The sequence below is a fragment of the Pelodiscus sinensis genome, chromosome 4 (genome assembly GCF_049634645.1).
Source record: "Pelodiscus sinensis isolate JC-2024 chromosome 4, ASM4963464v1, whole genome shotgun sequence".
NCBI classification, from domain to species: Eukaryota; Metazoa; Chordata; order Testudines; family Trionychidae; genus Pelodiscus; species Pelodiscus sinensis.
The window spans coordinates 126,046,580-126,066,946 of NC_134714.1; the positions used below are offsets into that span (position 1 = coordinate 126,046,580).

A 20,367-nucleotide genomic window follows, 5' to 3' on the forward strand; every position below is an offset into this window, starting at 1 on the left:
AGGTAGTTAAAGAATGTACATCGGGAAAGATGTGCCGAGCGGCTTTAAAAGGAAGAACAAGCAGGACGGGGGTGGATGGGTGGCTTGGCAGCTTTCTAAGGGCTGGCCTGTTAAATCTTTTTGTGGGGTGTTAGTGCGGGGTACAGTACCTTTGCAGGTAGTGATTCTGTGTGTGTACGCAGAGAGGTTGTGTTTGCGCTAGGGATGTGAACGTGTAACTTGGTACATGGTTCACGATGAGCTGGCGCTCATCAGTTCACGTACTCGTGGGGAGCCGCCTGCCCCTCGCTCCCCACGTGTAACCGCTGGCATTTTCAATGGCTACAGGGTTACTCAATTAAACGCAATTTAACATTCCTGTTTGCATGAGGGCTGCCACTGGTCCACTGCTGAATTTGGTCACTGCCTGAAGGGTCACAGGAATCTCTCAGCTGTGAGTGTGAATCCATGTTTATCAGCCAGGGAGTGAGCGTGTCAGTAAGTGTGCATTGCTGGGGCTGACACAGTGCTCTTCTCTGGTGCTTGGATCACAGCTTGCTCTTCTGATGTTGTTAGGGAATGCAGCCCCCTGCAAGGCAGCTCCGCACTGTCGTCCCTTGTTTTGCAGGTGGGGAAACTGAGGCACAGAGTGGTGACGTACCGTGCCCCAGGTCAAATGAGGGAAGAGAAGGGAATTGAACCCAGAACTGCTGACTCTTTGGTCTAACCCACTCCCTCTCCTGTTGTTGGTGTGTGGCCATGTCTACGCTCTAACCCCTGCAGCCGCACGGCTACCCCACTGCAGCTACGCCGCTGTTGAACATAGAGGAGATGCTGCCTTTTCCATCACTGTGGGTAATCTACCTCGCTGCATGGGTAGCTAGGTTAACGGAACAATTCGTCTGTTGATCTAGCTGTGTCTACCCTAGGGGTTAGGTCGGCCTTGCTGCGGAGCTCAGGGGTGTGGATTTTTCACACCCCTGAGTGCCTCCCCCCTTCACTTTTAAATGCAGGCTGGACAATGCAGGGGAACGATAAGCAAGTGCTCGGAGGAGGAGCAAAAATCAGTTGTTGCTCAGAGTTCGCCTTTGAATAAAAGTGGCGCAGAACTGCCCTCGTCTGCCAGATCCTCCGCTGGGGCAAAGCCCCCCGCCCCCACTCCAGTGATTGGAGCTTGGCTGATTTATGCCTGCTGAAGGTCTGGCTTGTTAGTGAGCCTGTGGGAGGCCTCTCGAGACAAGCAATCGTTTTAGGTTCCTGCCTCACTGGGAGGGGGGTCCCAAGGAACAGAGAAGCTGATCTGAGGAACTCCTCAGGTGCTGCAGGGGTGCGAGTGGGGGGCTAGGATGGGATACAAATGGGGCATCCAAGAGCCTCCTGTGACAAGAACCAGCACAAATGAGTCGTCATAATAGGAGCAAAGGGGGCAAGAGGACTGCAGGTCTAGCCTCTGTCTGCCAGACGCTGGGAATGGGCGACAGGGGAGCGATCCCTTGACGGTTCCCTGCGCTGTTCACTCCTTTTGGGGCACCTGACATTGGCCAGTCGGAATCCGGGACACTGGGCTAGATGGACCTTGGGTCTGACCCAGTGTGGCCGTGCTTACGTGGATGGCAGCTGGGGGCTGGACGTCTAGGCAGGGGTGCTGCGCGGAGGACAGAGGCGATGTTCAAGTAGTGCCGTGAACCTGCCATAGGCTGAATCCTTGACCTTGTGCGTTTAACTGTCCCCACAGCCTCAGAGCGCCCCAGCCTCTGAGACCCTCCCCACCGCCCTGTGCATGGCAGGCAAAGGAAAAGTGTCTGTGGGAATGGGAGTGAGGATGCAGCATTTTCCCCCGGGAGGAAGTGGCATGGTGCGCGGGGGGAGGGGAGACAGGAGCAGGGGAAGGGCTGTAGGGAGCATGCATCTCTGTAGCACCTCCCATCCCCCTGGCTCCCAAAGGACTTTAGATTTTAGTGTATTTCATAGAGGCCGCTTCCACCACCACCGAAATGCAGCCACCTCTGGGGTGGAACGTGGCAGCTGTGGGCACACACGCCAGCGCTTCCCATGAGTGTGGGTCAGGTCAAGAACTGACCCCTGGTGCCATAGCTCATTGAATTGAAATTTGTCCTGAACTGAGGGCCAGCACCCCGCCTCTTGTGCGGGTCTCCCCAACCACGAGAGATGAGAGCCTCAGCGTGGTGTCTCATTGGGAAGATGGCTCCTCCAGCAGCCAGCTCGGATCTCGTTGCTCTAAACTCTGGGCCTAGCTCGTTCCTCAGGGCCTGCTGGCTCAGCTGTGCCGGTGCCCCTCAGCCTTTGCCGCAGGTTCCTCTGAGACCTCCCCCCGCTGCCATTTCTGAGGGAAGCTTTCCTCAGGGGAATCCCGCCTCCCCCAGGTGGGGTACAGACAGTGAGCGTGGCAGGAGGGGGACTTGCCATGGCCGAGGGGAGATGTAGGTGCTCTGGCCTGTGAGTGAAGACAGAGAGCCCCTTGCTGCCCCCCGGGAGAGCTGAAACCTCCGCTGCAGGGCTGGGGTCCAGGCTCTGCCCTGCCTGTGTGGCCCCCCCCAGGGCGGCCATCTTGCTAGGTGCTTGCTGCTTGCTGCAGGCAGGAGGCTAAGCGGCTTTGTGTGGAGAATTGCGTGGAGCAGAGTTAGCCTGCGACAGAGCAGCCCTGGGGAAGCTGGTACAGCTCAAACACATGACCGGCCCTTCAGTAATCCCCCCGCAGGCCCAAATCCCAGAGGGTGCCTGATAGAGTGAGGCGCTGTGCAGAGGTGGCAGCCTCCCGGCCTCCTCTCCTCCCCCCCACCCTCGCAGAGAGAATAGAAAATCCGGCCGGCAGCCGCGCGAGGGTCCACACGCGCGGAGCGAGGCGGCGGGATGACCGAGGGGGCGAGCGGGGAGGCCGGAGCGTGACGCCTGCTGTCGCCGCCCTCAGGATGCGCTGGATCCGAGCAGGTAACTGTCGGGGCCCCGTAGCCTTTCCACTGCTGAGCCTGCCTGCCTGCTCCCCCTTCCCTCGCCCCTCTGTCAGCCGGGGGGCTCCATGTGGATCCCAGAGGGCAGGCAGTCTGCAGCCACGGGTGAGCCAAGGCTCTTTCCAGGCGCGATGCATGGGCGAGGGAGGGACCCAGCACCCACCGAATGCAGCCTTGGTCCCGGGGACAGGGAGAGACAGCAGCCCTGTGTCCCGTCTTGGGAAGGTGGACGGAGACGGCTTCCAGGATGGAAGGAACTAGGGATGGAAAATCACCGGTTAAACATATTGTCCAATTGGTTGGTTACACACACTGTTTAACCAGTTAACTGATTGAAGGGGGGGGGAGGGAGGTGAGCTGGAGTGCGCCCCCCCCAAGCTGCTGGGCTGGAACCCCCTCCCACTCCTGACTGTAAGCTGGAGCAGCTCCTGTTCGCAGCGGGCCCCCGGTGGAGCTGAAGCAGCCCCCTGCCCGTGCCAGGCAGGGAGCTGCTCCAGCCCCACTGATTAACCTTAACCAGGAAACCTCACCTGTTAACCGGTTAAACCTTCACATCCCTAGCCACCGCCGGCTACCAGGTGTGAGCCCAACACAGAACAACCGGCTCCCTGAGCGAGGGTCGCAGGTTCTGGCAGCGCGCCCCCAGGTGCAGCCCACGGCCCCACCCGTGTCCCAGGGGCTCCGCTTGCCATGGGGCTGAGAACATGAGAGGGGGAGGCAGGCAGAGCTGGAGGGGGGTGTGGTGAGGACAGTAGATCTGGGGGGGATGATGAAGGGTCGGGGTTGCTGTGGGTGCAGAGATTCAGAAAGAACCACATGGAATCGGGGTGGCCAGAGTCTGAGATTCTTTGCCCTAAGTTGTGCCTGGCATGGGCAGCTGGGAGAGCTGGCTGGAGAAGGCCCCAGCTGGCGGCTGAAGGTGGTGGCCGCCAGCAGTGCAAGTGTAGCCTGCGTGGGCCTGGCATCAGTGGCGGAGGCTGCTAGAGGGACGGGCTCCTCCAGGGGTGGGGTGGCTGGTTGCAGAAGGGTTCTGCCAGCAAATGGCTGGGGGAGGGGGACCAGTTAGGAGTGGCTGGGATGCTGGTTGGGGCGAGCATGGCTGGGTTGCGTCCCTTGGGGCTGTTCCCCTGGGCACGGCTGGGACCCTCTCTAGGCTGTGAGGGGAAAGGAGCAGGCCCTGCCTTGTGAGTTGCATCTCGGGGCCAGGTGAGGCAGGAGGGCCGGGGCTGAACGGAGCTGAGGTGCTGCTGGACCCACTGAGACATCCCTGGAGAGCGGAGGTGCCCTGATCAGCATTGCCAAGGCTGGGCGAATGCTGCGAGGAAGCTGCGCTGCACCTTTTGCTCCGAGGGTGCCCGCAGCCCGTCCCTAGGGAGAGCTCTCTTACCCGGCGGCGGGTGGGAAGCGGAGGCTTTGCCAGGGCTGCGTGACCTAGTTGGAATGGGAAGCTGCTCATCCCGGCTTTGCCTGGGCTCGGGAAATGTGATTCGGCCAGCGCGGGGGACCCACGCGACCTGTCACCCGGCAGAGAGGGGGAGCGTGCAGATAGATGCCCACTGAGAGGGGCCAGCAGCTGAGGGGAGTCGGAGTCAAGCAGCCGCTTCAGTGTGCTCGCTCTCCACCCGGGAAGAGGAGCAGGGAGGCCACGTGTGGTCCGCTCCTCGGCGCCAGCTCGCCATGTGGCTGTGCCGGCGCCTCTCTCTCACGGTGCCTCTGAGAGGGCTTTGTGGCCAGCCGTCCTGAAGAATGAAGTCAGAACCGGGGCAGGAACTTCCATCCCGCGGTGCCCCTTGCCGGGTGTGTCCGAGAGGGCTCAGGCCTGAAGGGAGCAGGAGGTTAGTTTGGGCCATCGGCCCCCGTCGGCATTTGGCTTTCTCTGCTCCAGCTGTCAACAGCACGGCTGCCAGCGAGGTGGGTTTTGCGACACAGGCAGTTTGGGGACAGGCGGAGGCTGTGTGGCTCATCGCGCCGGTAAAAGCACCGTGTGGGAACCCCTTGGCGTCACGTCGCTGAGCTGAGACGGGTTGGAACCAGCATGGCGGGTCAGGCTCAGTGCCCTGCCGGCAGCCCCCAAGCCCCCTCTTTCGGTCCTGATGGCTGCACCTACCCTCATGCATGTGGCTTGGAGGCCGCTTTTTCGTCTGGCTTGGGTGCAGTCGGTGTTTGCTACTGGCTGGGGGGGATGCAAGCAGGGTGGTTGCCAAGGCTCTGGGCCCAGGTGCCTTCTGAGTGTAACTCCAGGGCTCCTACACCCCTGGGTCTGGTCTGTGCATGATGAGAAGTCTCTGTGACTAACCTAACGTAGGCCAGTATTGGCTCCTTCTTGGAGGCTCTCAGGGCTGGCTCCTCTCCTCTGCTTCCTTCTGCCCCGGTCTCCTCTTTCACACCAGATCGCTCACCTGGAATTGCAGACCACAGATGCCTTGGAAAGAGAGAGAGAGACATGGGGCTCTCCTAGACTACCAGTTCTGGGCTTGAGCTACATGGCCTTACTGCCATCCCGGCGAGGCCAGGGCTGATACACCCAGCTGGGGCTGACCCTGTGTCTGCAGGGCCACTTGCCCCTAGATGGGATAATAGACTCTCTATGGACTTGTAACTGGTGCATCCCTTCCTCTGTACTGCCCGTCTCCTATCTGGCTGAAGGACCCTGGGTCAGCCCCCTTGTGGGCCATAGCTCGGGTGACTAGGGTTGCCAGGTGTCTGGTTCAAAACCAGACAGTCCAGTATTTGAGCTTTTTGTTCGGGAAACAAATTGGGAAAATAGAAATGAGAAAATATCAATGTCCAGTATTTTCTAAATAAGATGTCATGTCGATTGTGATGTCACATCAAGTATATCTGGTATTTTTATTGAATCCATCTGGCAACCCAACGGATGACCTGGGGGTGGATCCCACTGGAAACGCCCAGCGCGCTATCCATTTGTCAGGCATCCAGGGCGGAAAGCAGGGGGTGGTGGGGGAGGTGGCTGCCTTGCGGGGCATGCTGGGTAACTCCCTGCTCTTGATTGACTGGGCCCTGCCCTTGGACTTTGCGCTCTCTGATAAGAACCCCTCCGAGCGCACTGGGTCTGAGCAATGATTAACTCCGTGTGTGCGCTGCCAGGACACGGGGAGCTGCTCTCTGGAGACACCACCAGGAGCCCGACACAGGGCTGGTTGGGCCCCGCCTGTAATCCCCCATTGGGTGCCACTCCCATGGGCCAGCTCCTAGCACTAGTCATCTCTGGGCAGCATCCTGCATGGGAGACCGAGCTGGGCAAACACAGCCTTCCTCTCTCTTCCCCATGGAGATAAACAGCGGGGGCATGAACAGCCCATGGGATAAGGGCAGTGCAGAGGCCGCGGGAGTGGGCCGGAGGCTAAGGGGTGCTCCTAGCAGGGTTACGGACACATGTTATTATAAAGGTGGCTTCTCTACCCTCTTCCCTGTCCATGCAGGGCTCCCTGCTGGAGGGGACTCATTGGCTTGCCCCCCGGGAAGCCTCCCCTCTGTTCGCTGGGCTACCCCCTGCTGGCTGCCCAGTGCTGACTGAATGGGTAGGCCATGACAGGGGGAGCCGTGGGGTCCCTGGTGGAGCAGGAGTTGCCCCTGTCACATGCCACGGTGAAGGGGGAGTCTGCGGAGGGCTTGGAGTGTCACTTGACACCTTGAGCGGGGCACTTATCTCGCTGAACTTTGCCTGTTAGGATGCGGTTACCTCCAATGGCAGGAGAGAGATCCCTGGGGCAGGACTTCAGGCCCCCAGCATGCGGCCGGCCCCAGCTGCAGAGCACAAATGGCAAGTGGGTGTGGGAGAGCGAGTGAGGGCTGGGCGCTCGCCTGGCGCCAGGGGCGGGGAGGTGGCTTGCTCCTCTAGCCACGTGTGTGGCTAGAAACATGGGCTGGGTCGCTGGGTCAGTTCTGTGTCTTATGGGGGAGGCATAAACTCCAGCGGTTGAGTAGGGGAACATGAGCCAATAGCTTCTCCTTGTGTAACCCTCCACCAAGCAGTGCCCCCTTTCTCTATCGGCCTCCATCCATCCATCCCTCTTCCCCATCCTCTCTCCCACCCCCTTGGCTGCCTCCTTGTCTCTCTCCGTGCCCCTTGTGACTTTCCACTTCACTGGGGCAGGCAGAGGGTTTCATTCCATTCCTCTACCACAGTTCTCTGCCAAGTGCCTCAGGAGCAACGTGGGGGGCGGCTCAAGGCATGTTGGCAGGTGCATGCTGTCCAAACTATGGGCTCCCCAAGCTCCGTGGTTCCTTTTGGCCTTAAAAAAAAAATCTTAGATTCTCAAAACACCAGTGGAAACAGTTTTGTTGAGATTTAAACCTCCCCCTCAATCCCAGGCTGCCACCCTCCCGCTGCACTTGGGCTAGTGCGTGAGAGTGGACGTGTCCATTGACGTGATGTGGCAGAGCAAACATACCACGATGGAGGGGGGAGAGAAGCTGCAGAGGCAGCATGGCCAAGGGGAAAAGCCACTGTCCTGGGTCTTCCAAAAGAACCCAAGGGAGTTAAATACCCCCAGTGAATGAGAGCGAGGAATCTTGTCCTGGAGGCTCCTTTGTCAGTCTTGGTTCAGGGGTGACGGGAAGTTTCTTCCTCTCCTGACCACTGTCTGTCTTGTCAGCTGTTTGGGTTGGTTTCTTACTCTGTGTTTGTACAACACCCTGCACAATAGGGCACCGACCTCAACTGCAGCCTCTAAGTGCTACTGTTTTAAGAACATAAGACTGGCCAGAATGGGTCAGACCAAAGATTCAATCCAGCCCAGTGTCCTGTCTGCCAACAGTGGCCAATGCCAGATGCCCCAGAGGGAGGGAACACAGAAGGGAATCCTCACGTGATCCCTCTCCTGTCACCCATTTCCAGACAAACAGAGGCCAGGGACACCATTCCTACCCATCCTGGCTAATAGCCATTGATGGACCTGACCTCCATGAATCTATCTAGCTCTTTTTTGAACCCTGTTTAAGTCCTAGTCTTTACCACATCCTCTGGCAAGGAGTTCCACAGGTCGACCATGTACTGAGTGAAGAAAAACTTTCAAATAATGCAACTTCCAACTTTTATGCAAATAATGAAAAGAAACAAAATCGTTAGTAATGGCTTAGTTTTAATAATCGTAGGCGGTGTTAGTAATATTCTCTAGATACGTTATTTTTAATTTGTTGATGTGTCTTTATAAAATACAAATCAGCCAACCAGCGGCAACAGGACAGCAGTTAATCAGATTGTTCATTGGTCTTTTTGGAAAGATGCCTGTGTTTGGCACTGATAAAACCAAGCCCTTACATGTGTGCTTATGCCCTGCCACAAGCTGACCGGTCCCTGTGAGAGGGAAGGGGTTTCATTCACCTGTGACTGGTTAGTTGCCTCCCGGCGAGGCCAGGTGGAGGATGCCTGCTCTCTCTATTGACCCGGGCAGTAGATGAGAGTAGGGAAGAAGAAAGGACAACTGGGAATGTGGTGAGAGACGGCTGGAAAGGGCTGCACGGGGCGGTGCGGAGAGAACAGCGGAGAGCTGTTGGAGAGAATTGCCCGGAGCTGGGGAGCCCAGCCAAGTAGACCGTTCACATGCAGGTGCCTAGGGGAGGAACCTGCTTTGTCAGGCCGGGCTAAGCCTGGGAAGAAGAGGGTTGATGCTTCAGAGAGGTCCCCATGAGAAAAAGCTCAGCAGGAGCAGGGCCTGTAGGAAAAGGGGGTCTGGGTGGTTGAGACCCATCCTGCAGAAGTCCCGAGCTGAGGGCTGCAGGAGAGACGTCGCAGAAGGCATAAAGAATTGCCTGAAACGGGGACCCCGGCATTGAAGAGGAGGGAGGGGTCTGGAAAATGGGGCCTTGGAACAGGGCCAGAGGATCTGGGGAGCGGAGCAGGCAGCTCTTGGGTGGGCAGCCTGGAGAATGGAGCCCCGGTGTGGGGAGGGAGACCTGCTGCCTTGTCCCTATCTTCATGAGGTGCTTTGAGAATTGCCTGTCTTCAGAGGGATCCCCTGGTGGTTGCTCCTAAACTATCGAGCTGTGCCTGAATGCCAGGCTTGGCCTGGCCTCTGAGTAGGACGTCTCTGTCCTGCGAGAGGTTGACGTGTGGAGGAGATGGGCAACGTGGCTGGCACCAGGCACTGTAAGGCAGCGTGGGGCATGGCCTGCCTGTATTAGCTCTGGAGGGGAGGAGGGGGGGTGCTCTGGTGTGTGTGGGGGAGCCCTGTTGCACGTGGCTTTGGCTGCAGAGGGAATTAAACCTTCATGAAGCATGTGCTTAAATGCTGTGTGCTGAATCGGGGCCTCTAGTGGTGCCTCGTTATTTATTGCATGCCAATGTCTTTGGCACTGCAAAGAGCAAGGCAGTCCTTACCCCAAGGAGCAGTCTACAGGTTAAACCGCTGGTGAGACCCTTTGGGAAACTCTAGGCCTGCTCTGTGTGTGGGCGTGTGTGAGTTTTTTCTGTGCTTGTTCTACACCTGTGGACACTGTGGGGAGAGGTGAAGTTCTGAAATGCAGGGAGAGTGGGGAGGCTTGGTGGGTCCCAGGGGGAGGAATGGTGTGGGGAGAGGCACAGAGAAGAGTAGGATGCAATAGATGGGCCATGGAGGCGGGTTCTGTTGGTGAAGCCCTGGGTGTGCGGCGGGGCACAGAAAGAAACAAGGTGGGGAGAGACCTAGCTGTGGAGAGCTTAGAAGGCCAAGGTGAAAAGCTTGAGCTAGATGAGGTGTTGCTGCTGGGGGGATGTGATCTGCCCAGGAGTCAAGGGGGAGATGTGCTGATTTGCCTGGGGAAGTTCCACGTATGGGCACACGTAGAATCACAGAACTGGAAGGGACCTCGAGAGGTCATCAAGTGCAGTCCCCTGCCCTTACGGCAGGACCAAGCACCGTCTAGCTCAGGGGTGGGCAATAATTTTGTACAGCAGGGCCACTTCACAAATTTTTGAAGTGGTCCCGGGCCGCACCAGAAGGGGCGGGGCCTCAGGTGGAAGGGGCGGGGTCAGGATACTTCCCTGCGTCCGCACCCACAGACCATGACTGGGGTGGGGGAGAACGTGAAGTCTTTGCCTCCCCTGCCCCAGAGATTCCCCCTGGCAGTGGGAGGAGACTTTGCATGCTCCCCCTTCTGCCCCCAGGCCAGCCAGGATAAAGTCTCCTGCCCTGCCATTTCCTCCTATCCCCAGATCCTAATTGGCCTGGGGACAGGGGAGTGGCAGGGCCTTTGCGGGCCAGATCAACCCGCTTGGTGGGCTGGATTCACCCCGCAGAGGCCCTTTTGGCCACCCCTGTTCTAGGTCATCCCTGACAGGTGTTTGTCCAACCTGCTCTTAAATATCTCCAGTGATGAAGATTCCACAACCTCCCTAGGTAATTTATCCCAGTGCTTAGCCACCCTGGCAGGAAGGAAGTTCTTCCTAATGTCCAATCTAACCCTCCCTTGCTGCAATTTATACCCATTGTTTCTTGTGCTGGGGTTGGGGGTGGGAGGGGATCGTATTTCAGGCACAGTGGTTCTAATAATCCCAAGGAATGTTATAAGATGACAAGTAGACAGTCGTTTTAGGCGCATCTGCACTGGGAATTGTCAGTGGTAGCAGTGCTAGAGTTGTCCAGACATGGTCAATCTCACTGCTTGTCGCTTAGTGGGAGAAACACCCTGTGTTTGCTAGAACTCCTGTTGTTGCTATTCTTGGACCATAACCATGTGGTTTAGGAATCAGTTTAGACTAAGAATTATGGACTGCTCCTGCCACTGATGTGAACTGTGGCAGGACTCCCTTGAAAGCAAGAGAGCCACCTTGATTTGCACCCCTGGGGATCTGACCCATAAGACAGACTGGGAAGTTTTCTTTGTAGTTTTTTTTTACATGAAACAAGAACGGTGTATTCTCTGTGTGTGCTGGAATGCCAGCCACAACAGCACTGAGCTGGTGCCTGTTAACCAGATAGTAGGAACTGACTGACGCTAGAAAGTGGAACCGATTCAGCTTGTTTTGTTTTGCAGGCTGAGCAAAGTCCAGCTGCTCAACCAAGAGCATGAGGGAGAGCAAAGGAAGTTAGGGTCCAGTGCTGTAAATTACTCGCAGGAGGAAATGTTACTCTGGTGGCTTTGAAGGATTGGGTTCTTAGCCTGGTAAAAGTTCTTTCCTTTTGAATTGGGCTGTTGGCCACATGGGTCAGGTCATTTTTCGAAAGACACAAGAACCCTGGACAGTCAGTAATGGATTTGAAAACAGTCCTCCTTCTACGAAAGAATTTCAAAATCCGGTTACAAAGGGAGGCAGCTGAACTGAAATTCATTTGCAAATTCATTTGCAAATTCAACACGATCAGTTTAGGATTGAATAAGGATCTCAGCTGATTAACTCATTACAAAGGCAAATTTCCCCTCTCTGGATATTCACGTGTCCACCCAAATGCTGTAAGCAACCCACTTCCACCCTGGCTTGATTAACTTCATTAACACAAGCAACTTCTTCCTTATATAGACCCCTGCTTCTGTAGCTTCCCCTCCTATTCTTCTGATGAAGTGGGTTTTACCCACAAAAGCTTCTGCCCTAATAAATCTAAGTCTCTCCGATGCTATAAGAGTCTTTGTTGCTTTTACAGGAATCTCATTAATTCCCATGCCACTAATTCCCAATTCCTCTGGATTGGCTGAGAGCTCTGGGTACACTTCTCCATGAAAGGTCTAGTATCCCAGAGCTGTTGCGAAGTCTCATGTTACCAAGGGGTTACTCCTTACTGTTATTTGTGTGTGATGGTCACCAGAAGCTGCAGCTGAGAGCAGGGACTCATTGTGCTAGGTCCTAGACAAACACACAGTAAGAGACATTCCTGCCCTGAAGTGCTTAAGTCCATATAGACATGCTGGAGAAACAGAACTGGCCATTGGGATGGCCTTTTTGGGCGTCAACACATGCAGGTACCAAATTGTCACATTCAGGGTTGTCAGATCCCTAAGGGGCTTTTTTTTTTTGCCATTGCTGTTTTGAGGGGTGGTGGGAAGGGAGTTCTGAAAATGTTTTCCTTCTTGGGTAACAACGTATTTATTGCCAGCCCTGTGGAGAAGTGGGGAGGAAAAGAAAGATGATCATTTCCGCTTTATGGTTGGGGAACAAAGGCTCCGAAAGATGTAGTGACTTACCAAGGGAGTCAACAGCAGAGGTCAGAATTGAACCTAGAACTCCTGGGTGCTAGACAGATGCCTTGACAAGACCAACCTTCCCCTCTATCTTTATGCCCTTACCTAGAGAGTATCACAAATAATCAAAATTTAGCTACACTACCAAAAAATAGTTAAACAAAGCCCAGTTTGTGAGTGCATATCCCCTTTACGTACCTCTCCTCCCTCCCTGCAGATTCACAAAATTCTGTAGCGGGAGTGATTTTTTTAGCCAAATTCTACTGTGTGTGGTTTATGTATCTTGAAAGTGTGCCGCCTTTAAACAAAGAAGTTGAAAAGTTTCATAGATTAAGCCCTCCAAAAAAGACCATTAAATCATTTGACCCTCCAGTGTAACGCTGGCCTTGATAATACAATAGCCAGCTAACATGTAAGGGGGGGGGGGGGGGGGAGAAATTCATGCAATTGGAATTTATCCATGACATTGAGGCTAATACCCATGTTCCTGCTAAAAGAACCATGAGGTTTTTGATCATGTGTGAGTGTGGTTTGAGGGCTTATCTGCAAAATAGTACATCATCATACTAGGGCCTTCACAGAGAAGACCTGTCTCCTTCTGAATCGGGCACTACAGAGTCCTCAGAGGTTTGGTGTCCCACTGAAATTGTGACCGTTCTTTTTGTGAGAGCTTCTGGGACGGAACCCACAGTGGCATGGCTGGGTGGGACAGGAGCCCCATACTGGAGCTTGGGGGAAGGTGGAGAAGTCACAAGGGGTACGTCTACACTACATGCCTCTGTCGGCAGAGGCATGTAGATTTGTTTATTCAGCAAAGGTAAATGAAGCCGCGATTTAAATGATCGCGGCTTCATTTACATTTACATGGCTGCCGCGCTGAGCCGACAAACAGCTGATCAGCTGTTTGTCGGCTCGCCGCTAGTCTGGACGTTCCCCCTGTCGACATCAAAGCCCTTTGTCGGCAGCCCCGGTAAACCTCATTCCACGAGGAATAACGGGCTGCCGACAAAGGGCTTTGATGTCGACAGGGGGAACGTCCAGACTAGCGGCGAGCCGACAAACAGCTGATCAGCTGTTTGTCGGCTCAGCGCGGCAGCCATGTAAATGTAAATGAAGCCGCGATCATTTAAATCGCGGCTTCATTTACCTTTGCCTACAACCCTAATCTACATGCCTCTGCCGACAGAGGCATGTAGTGTAGACACAGCCAAGGTGATTAGTGCAGATTACCAGTTATATATTTCTCTCAAACTAGCCAGTGATAACATTTCCATCAGAGCATAGACAGCTCAGTTAGCAATGGGGCTCCTCATTCCCGCCCAGTCATATTTCCTAGAAGAGATTTTGTGTAAGTAGGGTCTTTGATCTTGTCAGCCTCAGCCCCTTCTTACCTGCACCCCATGTGCTCTGAAATATATCTCAAAGAGGAAGGCACAGGCGGTTGAGTAAACTGGCACCCAGGAGACCTATTCTTGGCTCTGCCACTGACTTACTTTGTGACCTTGGTCAAGTCACTTTACCTATCTGGCACACTTTTTTTGACTTTTGTCTTGTTGATGAAAGCGGCTAGGTCTTTGGGGCAGGGACCTTCTCACTCGATGTTTGAACAGCGCATATCACAGCAGGTTTTGGATCTTAGCTGAGGTCTTTAGGTACTAGCCTAATAGAAATAATTAAGAAGGTGTCTGTGATCTAGGAAGTTATTTTTCACCTGTGATGGGTAGGGGAGGTTTCGAGGGTGCCTGTGCTGTATGGATCAGAGCTCTGAAAACGGGTTATTGGGGTAACTGGTGAATAGAAGAGGAAAACCCTGCTGGTTTGGGTGGGGTGTAGTTGATTGGCACACGTCCCCAGAGAGAAGTGCCGTCTGGTTAAGAATGGATTGTTGTTGTGAAAACCACTGAGAGGCTATGCTTGCCTCTCACACGGCACAGTGGGTGTAGCGAGAGAGTGCAGGCCGGGCATAGCTTCTAGAGGAGTTACGCGCCTAGCACCATGGACAGCAGTGTTGTCATTTAAATATGTTCCTCCTGTCATTTGTCCTTCCAGAAGAATAGATTTCTGCTCACTTCCCTGGCAAGTTTCAAATTCTGGTGGGAAAGGTGGAAATTAACCTCCATGTATATTACCTAGTGAGGTGCAGTGGGGCAAAGGGAAATTTGAACCTGTGAACTCGCTGTGTCTTTCCTCCATCTATTATTTTCCAGGCAGCTTACCTGGGATCTTGGGAAAGGGCTGGACAAAGCAATTAAGCTTGTCTTCTCAAGCAGCGCTAAATCACAGGAGCCAGGGGACATTACCCACCACTGACACGCACAGAAAAGACCAGGAGACCTAAGATTGGGGGAATGCTTCTTTGGAAGATCCCAACGCACCTCATGAGCCTTTGGAAGAGAGAAACGGTAGCTTTGAATGGGGTAGATTTTTGAAGAGGACAGGTTTCATAGGCAGTGGAGAAAAGTCTCTGTAAGGGACCAGGTGTAGCATGTGAACTTGAAGAGCCAGAGAGCATGAACCCACCAACTCTAAGAAGGCTGCTTTGGGGTGTAACTTGTCTGCAGTGAAAGCCCAGGAGAAAGAACCTTCTGGATTCAGAGATGCCTCAGTGATGTGGGGAGGTTTCAGGTGGAAATGGGAGAGGGGTTTGAAGATTGCATTAGTATTGGGAGAGCAAAGGAGGGCGGTTGGGCTGGAGAATGAAGGAGAGGTGGGTTTGGATAATGGACTGTGGGTTCATCAAAGGGAGTAGAGAGTGGGAGTGTTAGCAAGTGGCCTCTGAAGGTTGGGGAAACTTGGTTTCCTGAACCAAGTTGAGTTTTCCTAAATGGTTCTATTTTAGGGCATGTGCCACCCATTGGAAAGCTGATCAGAGCACGAAGGTTTATGTGAGAGCCTCTTAGACCATGTCTTCGCTCTGCGGGAGATTGACATTGCCATGATCGATCTTCCGGTGTTTGATTTAATGAGTCTAGTTAAGGCTCGCTAAATTGATCTCAGATAGCACCCCGGACGTTCGGTACTCCTGCTTTTGCCAGGAATAAGGGAAGCCAATGGGAGTGTAAGTCGACCCCATTACGTATTCTATGTAACTGGAGTTGTTGTACCATAAACCGAGCTGCTGGGTCTAGTGTAGACCCAGCCTTAGAGTTTCAAGCCAGAATGGGCCACTAGATTAGCTAGCTAGTCTGTCATAAGCCACCAACACCACCGAGCACCCACATGCTAAACCCAACAACTGACCAGAGGCCCAAGTAGTACAACCCACAGATAACTAAATTCTCATGCGCCATAGGTGAAGAATAGGAGGGGCTGAGATGCACTAGTGCCTGAGGCCTCAGCAATGGCAGGGAATTGACTAAGTGAGATACACCCAGTTCACCTCGGCCGGTGACGCACACGCCATGCCACAGCGTATGTCAACCCCCCCCCCAGGTCACGTCCAGTATGACCTGGGGGAAAATTCTGTCCTGCCTCCCTGTATGAAGATTGGCTAGGTCCTAAGGGCGTGCACAAGACTGCTTAAAAGCTCTTAGCCCTCATGTCACCAGTCTGCCAGATGTTTGTCATCTGGCTCCAAGGATATTGAGATCATGTCTCGTTTTACAATCGGCAGGTCCAGAGAACTTGCATCCAGGAATTTAGAAGAGCTGGCTGAGAAGCTCACTGGCCCGTCAATGTTGATTTTTCAGTAACACTGGGCATGTTCCAGAAGACGGGAAGAAAGCTAATCTGGTGCCAATATTGAAAAGGGTAAATGGAATGACCCAGGCAATTATGGACCTGTCAGTCTGACATCGATCTCAGGTTACTTAATGGAGGGTTGATATGGGACTTGATTAATAAAGATTTAAAGGAGGGTCATTTAATGCCAATCAACATGGGTTTATGTAAAATAGATCCTGTCAAACTAATATGATATCTTTTTTATTGGATTACTTGTTTGGTTGATAACGTTAATAGAGTTGATGTAATATACTTAGACTTCTTTAAGGCAGTTGGCTGGGTACCCCATGACGTTTTGATTAAAAAAAAACCTAGACTGATGTAAAATAACATGGCAAGCACTAAACGGATTAAAAGCTGGCTAAATGATAGGTCTCACAATGTAATTATGAATGAAATATCCGTGAGCAGGTGTGTTTCTAGTGGAATCCCATAGAGATTGATTCTTGCTTCTGCTAGTTCACATTTTTTTATTCAAGAAAACACTGATAAAATTTATAGCTTACACACAAATCAGGGAGGGGTAAATGAGGACAACGGTTGGCTGATATAGAGCAATCTGGATCACTTGGTAAACAGGGCACGAGCGGATAATGTGCATTTAAGAGGGCTAAATGAATTGTACACATCTGGGAACAAAGGGCGGAGGCCATACTTAGAGGGTGGGGGACAGCGTCCTGTAAAGCAGCCACTCTGAAGACAATTGTGGGTAATCAACTGAACTATGCTCCCCATCTTTGGCTGTGGCCAAAAGAGCAAGTGTGACCCTTCCAGGTAGAACAGGGGAATCTTGAGGAGCGGAGAGATTATTTTACCTCTGCATGCGGCTCTGGTGACTGGACTACCACGTCCACTTCTGATGTCCACAGCTCATGATGAACTGGAGAGGGTTCCGAGAAGAGAACCCTGCCTTAAGCAACACTCAAGGTGCTCATTCTATTTAGCTTTATAGAAGGGAAGGTTAATGGCTGTTGGATGACAGTACTTTGTTTTGTTGTTTTTATAGGTCTTGTAGTCTCATTGGTCTGGTGAGGCCAAGTGCAAGTATAGACCTCTGAGGTTACAGTAGGTTAGCTTCTCTTCCCCTTCCCCCCCTCCCAGGAGGCACAGAGGAGTGGGTAGAAATGAGGGAAGGAGAACAAACATGCTAGAACTGAAGGAAAATGTGGCTCTACTACTGGAGACTCTGGTCAGTTCTCTGCTAAGCTCATCTTCCTACAAATAGACCATTCCCCCCAACCTTACTACTCCCCTGTTATGTCCCCTTTCATTCCTGGCTTCCATAAATGGTTCCCAAACATTGCTGGAATCTTTTAACACCCTGGGGAGGCTGATAATCTCTAGAGTAGGTTCCAGTAATCTCCTGCCTGAAGTACGGAAATGATCTTCCTGTTCCCTTTCTAGCTTCTTGCCTGGGGCTGATGGATTGTGGATCAAGAGTAACGGGGAGTCACAATTCTCTAGTCTGTTCTCTCTGTATTTGTATAGTATGTTTGTCACCACAGCATCTGAGTATTCCCCCGCGGTGCATTAAGCAATGTGACTTAACATCTGCCACGGTGTTTGTCCTCTTCTTGTCTCCTCGGGGGAGAAGTGTGTGTAGCGGGGTGCTTTGTATTGGTAGTGCAGCTTTTTCAAATGCACCTCTTGCTGTGTTGTCAGATAAGGCAAGGTGAAAGAATTGTGCCTTGCACGTGGTGCAAAAGGTGGTGAGGGTTGTCGTTCATTCCACCACCATGGGCCAGCCCCAGGGAATGTTGTGGCTCCTTGCACGCTTGAATTCTGCCCTTTGGGTGGAGAATTCCATTGTGCCAGAGAAAGAAAGTTGTCAACCACAGTCTCCACCCCTCAGCTTTACGCCATCTGGTCCCGGCCCCAGGTGCACATTGGAGATAAAGGACCAAGTCCATGCACTTGACTCGACGTTGTATGGGAAGCCCGTGTGGAGGGCAGAGGGAAGGTGTGGTGTGTTCACAGGAGCCTGTGTTGCTGAGGAGATGCAATGCGGTGTTCTATGCTAACTGAAGTTTCACAAGCGCTGATGGTTTCGTGCCCAGAGACATGGCGTTGCTGTAGTTCGGCGGAGAGGTGATCCAGGCCTGGATAACGGAGGCTTGGTCATGGTCTGGCAGGACGGGACAGTCTCCTAGCCCTGTGGGGATGGCTGAAAGTGTAGGATACGTCTACAGGAGAGTCAGCATCCGCGAAGAATCCAAGAGTAGCCCTCGGATTGCAGACTGAACACTTGTGGCTGTGTTTCTTTAACCCATGGAGGCCAGCTACCCTATGGCTGCAATCTCTTCAGCCAGCCTCTCCGCTGCCTTGCTCAGATTCAGCCAGTGGCTCTGCACCCACAAGCTGATCTCCTCCACGCCCTGGGCTCTCTCGGTGTCGCCATAGGGGGTGAAGGCTAGGGAGAGCGGCGTACTGGCTGCACCGCCCTGGCAGTTGTCTGGGCTGTCTGACCACTTCACCTTGTGACTTGCAAAGGACCAGAGAGAGAAGCGAGCTTGTGGGATTCTGTGATGGGGGTCCACCTCCTCACTGCCAGCATGGCACCGTCTTCTGGTGACTCTGGTGTCCCTCCCTGCAGGAGCACAGCATCACTGTCTCTCCTTGACCAGCCAAGTTCTGTTCTCGTCTAGATCCTACAGCCTTTCCCTGAGCCCTCTCCTGCCATCCAGCACTCCTCTCTCTCTGGCATTGCCAGCTTCCTAATGCTCCTCTCCCAGGTAATAACCGGGGGGTTTTCTGTCCCTGGACCTCCCTTCTCCCAGGCAGTAACTGCAGACTTTCCCAGCAGCCCCCTTTTTGCTTCCTGTTGCCTGTGTTTGCAGTCCCAGCCCAGCTCACTCCTCCCCAGCCTGGGTCCCTCCCTCAGTCAGGGGGTTGCGTGGACACCTGATTCCCCTCTGCTGTGGCTTGCTGGGTTAATCAGCCCCATTCTCTTTCTCAGCATGAACTCTTTCTGGGCAAGTGGGGGGTAAGCACCCCATCACAGACTCCACCAAAGAGGGAGTGACTGGGAGTGCAGTTTTCCATCCCTTCTTCTTGGGTGTGTTCCTCCAAGAACTCTTCCTATTTTAGTGCATTCCCTCACACTCTTGCCACTAGACTCAGGGGAGACACCCGTGTCTTCTGGTTAACAGGTCTAATGCTGCAGAAAAGTCCAGCATGGGAGTGATAGGAATGGATGCCTGCCCTCCATCTGTTGACGGGAGGAGACCATCCATCAGTGCCCCTAAAGTGGTTTCAGTTCCATGCCCTGGCCTGAATCCAGATTGTGCTGGGTTTGGAATATTAGCGTCAGTTCGATAGGCTTGTGCTTGGTCCGTGACTAGCTCCTTTGAGCTTTGCTCAGGCATGGAAGGTTTGATGCGGGATGGTGGTTGGGTAGAACTGACATGTCCAGGGAAGGTTTTCTTGGTGTTGACTGGACTATCGTGTGTTGCGGGGAGGGATTTCTTCTCTGAATGATGCATCAGCTATTTGAGTCCACAGGGGTACCAATTGCTCCTGGCTATACCATATATTAATGGATCATAATAAAAGGAGGCATTGAGAGGGGACTTCACAGAGGCCAGTATCTGCTCTGTTCCTATTTAGTGCCTTTGTTGCTGAGCTGGAAAGTGAGAGCTCTTATTAGGGAGTGTTGCTGATGGTATTTAATTAGGAGGAATCTGGCAGCACGGGGATAAGGGTAATACTTTCAATAATCCCAAAGTCCCGTTGATAACTCATGGCGAAGAGTCACAGAAAGGACCGGAGACTGGAAAGTTTGATTTATTAGGACTAAAGGGGTTTAGATAAAAGACGATAAATGGCCTGATGTTGATCAGCACAAATGTACATGAAAACATAAGACGGTTCTGTTCTTCTCATGACCCTTTGTTGATCAGCAGAAATGTAGGCTAGTAGAGCTACCGATTTCTCTGCTTCTTGGGTGGTTCAGGGTATCAGCCCCGTGCATTGAATATGAAGGGTGCAAACCACCAGGAGGGAGAAGGACTATTTAGTAGAGGGGCCTCAGTAGGAGCAGGGGATGGAACTGGGGAAGGGATTGCTCAGATGGGATATCAGGAGTAGCACCCTGACAGTGAGCTATCGTAGGCTGCACACGGGTCTCTCTGCGGAAGTGGGAGAAGCCCCGACACTTGGGACATTTTGAAGCTAGACTGCACGGAACCGTGGAAAATGAAATTGCTCTGCCCAACCCTGCTCCGCCCTCAATGGGACAAAGGGACTGATCGAATAGCTCGTTAGGTCTAATGAGTGAATGATTCATGCTGCTTGTGTCATTTCCCTTCCTTCCCACTCCCCTCCTGGCGCCCAACTCTTGGTTAGCATTGCATAGGCGGCCAGCAAAGCTGAGCAACTGGCTCAAACATTTACCGCCCTCCCCCTCGAGGACTTAAAATAAATGCTAAAAACATGAAGCGACTGGCGAAAGGAGCTGGACAAGCTGCAGGGGAGGGATAGTGTGGGAGACACTCCTCCCTGTTGCCTCCTCTCCAAACATGAGAGTAGAGCTCACCCCCCATGGTCCATTCAGACCCCCCTGAGTCAGCCAGCAAGATGG

The 20,367-nt window shown here is 53.3% G+C and overlaps 1 protein-coding gene across 3 annotated transcripts in view; it reads left to right on the forward strand.

Moving 5' to 3' along the window:
• The window catches only part of MYRF (myelin regulatory factor), a 102,702-nt gene that overhangs the window by 4,687 nt on the left and 77,648 nt on the right, over positions 1-20,367 (forward strand). Inside the window, exon 1 of one of the 3 annotated variants that reach the window (XM_075928475.1) lies at positions 2,793-2,928. The exons of the other annotated variants lie outside the window; for them this stretch is intronic. Within the exon in view, the coding sequence (XP_075784590.1) occupies positions 2,910-2,928 (19 nt within the window). The 5' untranslated portion in view covers positions 2,793-2,909. Of the gene's footprint in view, positions 1-2,792; positions 2,929-20,367 lie in introns of those variants that run through there. 3 annotated transcript variants of the gene reach the window in all.